The sequence below is a fragment of the Cupressus sempervirens genome, chromosome 10, assembly GCF_028749045.1.
Source record: "Cupressus sempervirens isolate cs-2001-9-10 chromosome 10, ASM2874904v1, whole genome shotgun sequence".
Taxonomy (NCBI): Eukaryota; Viridiplantae; Streptophyta; class Pinopsida; order Cupressales; family Cupressaceae; genus Cupressus; species Cupressus sempervirens.
The window spans coordinates 727050050-727057310 of record NC_143127.1 but is presented as its reverse complement, the minus strand read 5'-3'; the positions used below and the strand labels follow the sequence as shown (position 1 = coordinate 727057310).

Here is a 7261-nt window from a genome sequence, read left to right as displayed (position 1 = left end):
GAAAGATGTACTATGTATTGATTGTTTGTTGGAAATCAATTTTTCTTAATTAATTCTCTCATTAAATGTTTTTTTTTTTTTTAAAGGCTATATTGTGTTAGATATATACTATTTACTATGACTAAACCTTGATATTCATAGAAATGGTTGGTGGATTAAATTCTCACTTATATTGAGAACAACTAATTTTAGTGATATTTAAGTCGGATAAAGTAAAGAAGAAAACCTATTTGGAAAATAAACAAGTTTGTCTTACCTTGTGAATTGATGAACACTTTATTATTCGAAGGCGTCTACATTCATGATAAAGCCTTCATAGCATGAAAATAATATAATAGAGTAACAATGTCTTTGGAACCTACTAAAATTAATGACATAATTCAACTGGCCCCATGCAACTTATCAATTTTGTTATAATTTAATAGATCAAATTTCCTAATAAATTTCCAATTTATTCTTTAATTTAGGAATATGCTTTATTTATTTATGATCTCAATGTGTCTAGAACACCATAGAGTTTTTATACTACCTCTATAGATCTGTAAACTACTATAATATTTGTATGCTTCATCATCCAATGTTTATACATCGTTATATATTGCAACCTATTTATTTTAGCTATTTTAACAATTTTCCTAACATAAACACTTTAAAAAATGTGATTTTGTTGTTCATCATCCCAAACGCTTAGATCTTCAAAGAGTCGTCGTCTAACCTATATAGATCCTTTGACTATACATAATGTTATACTCGTTGAACATTGCCTATGACGACGGGCCTCAGTTTAGATACACCTATAAATGATCAAGGACCATGTCCACTTTGTCATTTTATCGCATATCTTGATAGTCGCTATTCAAAATCGTTGAAAAGCATATTTAGTTCATGTAACATTTGTAGTTCAAAAAATTGAGGCCTGACAAAAATTGTATGTATTCTATTTCTCTTTCAAATTGTTACTCAAAATTATAATGATACCGCCCAATGAAAAGTCATGGCTCAGGAAAACACTGTATTGGTAAAAGACACAGCCTGGCAAAATTTTTTTGAATCACTGTTGCCCATTGTTGACCGAGGCTAACAATCATCTCACGCCTACTTTATAAACACGTTTTTTTCTAATGGACCACAAAATTGTCGCTATGTATGGATATGGCTATAAATCCCAAATAACACAACAAAAATTAAATGTAATCACTTTTAAGATTTAGATTCACAAATTGGACTTGATGGGCAACGCAGTTTTTTCCAGACGGCATCATGGGCGTGTTAAGATAATGAAGTTAGATGGGCAAATGTTGAAGTTGAAGGGGCCCCTCATTGTCAATGACATCCTTGCAGATTATCCAGGCCATGCCATTTTGCATTCAGAAGCAGTTCGTCATATGGGAGTTAAAGCAAAACCTCTTGATGGATATGCCACTCTCAACCCTAAGAAGCTCTATTTTCTTGTTGAATTGCCAAAGTTGGAGAATCGGCCAAGAAGGGTCAGTTCTGATGTAGCCACTAATGCAAAGTGTAGGCTTGAAAGTATGCTCTTAGCGCGCAGATCCATTTCTGATATTTCTCATATGAATTGTGAACCATTGTCAGATACAAAGATTTCTGAGAGTAGTGAGGATAATGAAGTTTTTCGTGTTAAAGTACGGTTAACAAAAGCTGAGCTTATTGAAATGATGGGTGAGAGGGAGGAGTGTTTGGAAAGAATCCTGAATTCATGCCTCAATAGTGCGAAATCCCAGCAAATGGGTCGATGAAAGGAAAAGGAAGAAAATTTGGGATGGAAACTGTCCCCAGGGAGCGTACCTGAAACTTGCATAAACGCCGAGATGTTTCTGAATAGGGATTCCTCTCCTACTGTTAACATGTCGTTTACATAAATGTAATTTTGTAACCAATTTGTTGAGAGTTAATAAAGCACGCTTGTTAAAAGGATTGGTCAGATAAAGCACATGATGTTTCGGCACCGCCAATTGTAAAAGATTTCTTCTAGTTACGTACAATGAGTTCATGGGAAGATATAAAGTCTCAAATTTACATTCATTCCAATGGTTTTCGAGTATGTGGGCATTGCCTATTTAGATTTTCCAATGTAATTTTTTATATCTTTTTAGTTAAAAGAAAAATTAAGTGTTTGTATTAAATTCGTGGTTGTATAGTCACTCAACGTTGCGATCACCTCTTACCAAAGAATGGATTAAGTTTGAGTCATGTATTCCATGAAATTGTTTGAACTAAATAATATGTTTTATTTTTATTTTTGATTGAATTTAATACATTTAGTTTCTAATTGTTCCTAACTTTGTCTACATTGTTTGGTGTATACTTTTTCAATGTTCATCTCTAGGTTCTCACTTTCAGCATATGAGCATTCCTAACCTGGAGCCTTTTCTTTCGTAAAGCTAAGTCTTTAGGTTGCTATCTTCATTTTCAAAACTTGTATGATTAGATTTGTGTATTTTTTTGTTCCTTTAGTTCTTCTACAAGCTTCTACACCATTGGGGAAATACCCCTTGTAAAGTTTTCAGAGTTCCTATGGACAATTCATCTTTTGACAGTTGTGGCTTGCTTCATAATGACCAATGCGGTTGAATGTCTTTTCCTTGGGATTCATGTACCTCATCACCCCAAGCTAAATATCACTAGTCTAGTGTTCTCAGTGGCTTTGTGAGGAAACACTTTGCCAAACTACCACACAAATGCTCTTTCTCTAGTTGGAGTTCAAGAAGGGATAGGGTTGGGTTGTCGACTAGAAATATTAGTGGCTAGTAAAATTTTGGTGGAGAATGTGGCTTTCCCTAATCTACGAAAGGGTCCCCTAGGTTGTTGATGGAGATCATGTGTATGCATAAAGATAAAGATAAATATGAAGCTATTGTTTATATAGGATGGTATCTTCTTGACATCAACCCTAACTATATTGATGTATGGGGGAAGTAGGATTACAAATATCCACCATTATTTCTTATTGGTGTTTCTCTTGTTGCTTATATGACTAGTTATAATTTTCTAGATCTCTAAGTTCTATCCCTATTTCTAGTTATAAACTTCCCTTGTGTGTATTTTTCTCTCAAGGATCTCCCTGTATTACTTATGAGAGGTGTCTTTAGATCCTCTACTTTTTCTATTAATAGTGTACTTGATTTTATATTAATTGAAATTAGATCCACTATTAAATAAATAAATGTTGATTCACTAAGAATAATCTTTTCTTATGAATTTTATATGTCAATAATTTTATTATAGCCAAAATTAATGATACATAGAATGTGGTATTTGGCTTCTTTTATTTTGTAATAAATAAATATTTTCAATTAAAAAGAAAAGGTACATTTTAGGTGGGGGGCAAAACCCCATATAGTCAATACAAAAGATATTACATTAATGCCCCAATAAAGATCAGTGTTGGAAAAACTAACAACGCCAAAGAAAAACCCAATAAGAAAGAAACCAAATAGACCCAACCAATGAGAAATATAGATTCTAATAGAACAAAAATGTGCACCGCAAAGATCACCAAGTCTCAAGCTAGCTCCTTCACATTGGTCACCATGTCCTCTTTGGGAGTTGTCATTTAACACATGTTACTCTTTAAATCTAGGAGATCCTAAGGAGGATCAAGAATGGACTTCTTCATACTTGACCTTGTGTGCTTGACTTGCCCATCAACCTATCCTAGAGAATCACCACCATCTAGATCCAAAATTAGTATATCTATGACATCCTGACCCACCTTGTTTTGAAGTCAAGCCTAATCAGATTCAAAGGTTCATATTTCCTTAGTTTTTTTGATGTAGTTTCCCCCCAGATTATTACTATGGTGTTTTCAGGTCAAGGGTTAGCACCCCTTGTGGGGTCTTGCTAAGCAAAAATTGAATTACTATTGTAAAAGGCATCAACTATTACATTTCTATTGGTTGACTTATTCAAGCCCTAATTTTGTAAGCAGAAAAAGATTGTATAAAATTGCTTAGGGTTAGGGATTTTAGAATATATGATGATTATGGATTGTAATAATTGAGTAATAATCATATTGGACTTGCTATTGGTGGATGTAGCCAAGGGATTGGGTGAATCACATTAAATCTTTCTATCTTATGTTCTCTTCTATGTGATTTATTATTTTCTGATATTGCATATATTTTCATGTAATTGTTATTTTTGTTTGTGATTAATCCAAACAAATCTTTTCCACAAGCCTATTCAAGCAATCCATAACTATTGACATTATATCCTTGAAACTATTGATGACTCCCTTGAAGGAAGTATCCATTCTATTTATTTTTTATTTGGGTACTAGTGGTAGATGATGAAGTAGGGGCATATTAAGACATATTTTGGCTAGAGAATACTAGACCATAGGTGGGGATAGAGGTTGTGGCTTGGGTGGATAAATCAGGCAATGAAGCTAAGGTAGAACTGGATTTAATGAATTGAATCTTCCTCTTAGTTTCCACAACCTAAGTTTCATTTTCAACTTTCTCAAGCTCTTTTGTTAGATGCTCTTTCTCCTTTTTTGGCCTTTTCTAGATCCAAAACTAAACTAGAAATAGGAGGGTTTGTAGATCTATTTGGTATAGGTTGAGGTTCATTTATCTAGGGTTTTCCTTTGTCTATTGGTTTCATAGTAGACTCTACCTGACCTAGTTGAATGGGCTTATAAGGTTCAACTTGGGATATAATAGGTTCTTTCCTCTGGCTTATGAGTTTTTATTGTTCGAACACCTTGGATCTTTAATTATCTATATATCCAAAATTATCAGCATGAAGAACTGAAGTCCTTTCTTCCAAGTTTTTGTTCTACTCTTTTAAGGAAGCCATCCTTCTAAGAAAATTATCTCTCTGAATAATACATTCAAGGTGGCTTTCTCTCTCTCCTTTTCCAAATGAGCATGTTTGGCTTCTTCTTTTGCAACCCATTTCTTTAGAACTCCTATTTCTCAGTATACTTCCTTTGGATCTGTAGAATTTGCTTCTAAATCAGTGGGTCATCAAGATCTATAAGGTTTGTTTCTACATATAGAGTCATTTTGGGATTAAAACGATCTTCCATAATATTCTTATATCCTAGCCTATGATTCATTTTAGTTATCACATCTGGTCTATGTAATGCATCTCTCATTAAAGACATTTTTATCGAAATAGGTTGGCTCTTCTTGTAATGGGGTACTAAAAATCCCTCCTAAGAGTCTTGTGGTTACTAATTTAGAGCTTAATGAAGAAGATTCTCTACCTACCATAGGCTAGTATTGAGAGTTTACTGATACACTACGCCTTGGTTTCCAAGTAGGATTCAAATATACTTTCTTGTTGTTCTAGTTCTTCCTACCACCTTGAGGTAAATCAGTAAACAATCGTACTTCTAGATTGGATCTTGTATAAGCTCATGCACTTTTTCTCTTGTTTTCTATTTGTGGAAATTACTTGTCAGTAAGAACTAGTTTCAAAACCTTGACCAAGTTGTCACCCTATTCTAGGGAAATATAACATGAAATAGCCTTTACTAAGAGAAAATATCATGAGATAATATGAAAGAGGTTTGATACACAAAGAAACCAATCACAAAGAACATAGGACTACAACTCTTTCTTGATAGATAAGAAGCTTTTAGAGGGGGAGCATATGTCAATTTGCACTTGTGGTACTCAAGACATTCTTCTTTTTCAAGTTCTCAAGGTCTATCACTAGAAAAGTTCAATATAACCATGAGCAATTACTAAAAGAAACTAACAAATAGGTATATATATAGGACAAATTTTTTTAGTACTTTTCACACATAAGCATGTGTTGAACAAGTCCAAAGTAGAGTCACCATTTTGTTCATTTTTTAAACTACCAAGTATAAAAATACCTAATGCCAAGATAGTGAAGAGCAATTTAGTTTAAGGATTAGCCATTTCCTATACTCAACTAAGAGGTCTTTATATCCAGACCCAACTTCAACAAAATCATAAATATTTTCTACTCTTTGGCCTTTGCAAAACCAAGGTGGGTGCAGTTGAGGGATTAAAAGATTCAAAAATTGATATTATCTTCACATTTAATTCATTCAATGACATCCTATTACAATAATCATCCCTTATAGCAGATGTTTGGTCATAATTCTTCTCAAATTTATAGGAAATTTTGGGAAACAACAACTAACTAAAATACAGAGATTGAATGCAAACAAGTATTGACCAACTATGATACTCTTCATACATTGAAAGTTAAATTGATTTTGATTTTAAGATTTTATTTGTTGCTTATTCATGATATCTTCAAATGCTAATTGATATAATTGATCAAGGCCTCATCCATTGGGATTCAAAGTGTATCCAACTATTTTGACCTAATTGATTGCATTACAATCAATATTATCAACAATCTTCCCTAAAACTCATTCTTATGCATATCCTTCTTACTGCGTAGAAACCCTCTCATAGCACTGAATCATTTACATAATTCATTGAATTAAAAGAAATAGTGAATTGATATACAAAATATTCTAGTTGCATTAAATTGAACAAGATTTGCTTAGACAACCTCAAGATAACCAGTAAAAAAGAAAGGAGACAAGACTCGAAGAAAATAGATATGGTGGTGATTCATCTCTATATTAATATTCATTGAAAATCATATAACATTTTGAATAAAAATTGGGACAACTGAAGACAAGACAACATAATCTTAGAATGTTAGTGTATTCTCAGACACATAGAGAAAATACGTTATAAAATTTTCATCAAGTAAACTCGATCAAATAAAACTATAATGCCCCACCAAAGGATCCAAAGAATTAACCTAAAGTTTCACTAAGTTCAGTAGCATTTTATTTTATTTTATTTTACAGTGATAGCAAACCCATTTACAACTTATACATAATAACGGAAGCAATAGCAATAATACAAGTGAAAGTAAACACACATAATAGGTTACACTCATAACAAGTTACATTCCTTAAAGATCCCTTAACGTTGAATTACATCTAAACTAACTATTAATGATTTCATCTAACATCACATCCTCATGAAATAATAATGATACATCCAACGTACTTAAACAATATACAAGTGTCCTTTTAGTAATTACATACCTAATTTCTCAATCATCTGTTGTACATGCCACAAGGTATGAAAGGCTTAAAAGAATATACATCCGTGTAAATAAACTACATCATCATACTAACTCTAATCCATGATGCAATAACATAAATGAAACCACATATCATAAATGATACATCATCATAACCATAAATTACAAACATAACTAACTAAGTGCA

General features: G+C 32.7%; 1 protein-coding gene across 1 annotated transcript; it reads left to right on the top strand.

The window, feature by feature from the left end:
- The first annotated feature begins 1210 nt into the window (after positions 1–1210).
- On the top strand, positions 1211–2101 carry LOC149535887 (uncharacterized protein At1g66480-like). Its single transcript, XM_089805592.1, has one exon. It carries the CDS (start codon positions 1230–1232, stop codon positions 1755–1757), a length of 528 nt encoding a protein of 175 aa, XP_089661718.1. The 5' UTR covers positions 1211–1229; the 3' UTR covers positions 1758–2101.
- Positions 2102–7261: the final 5160 nt, after the last annotated feature.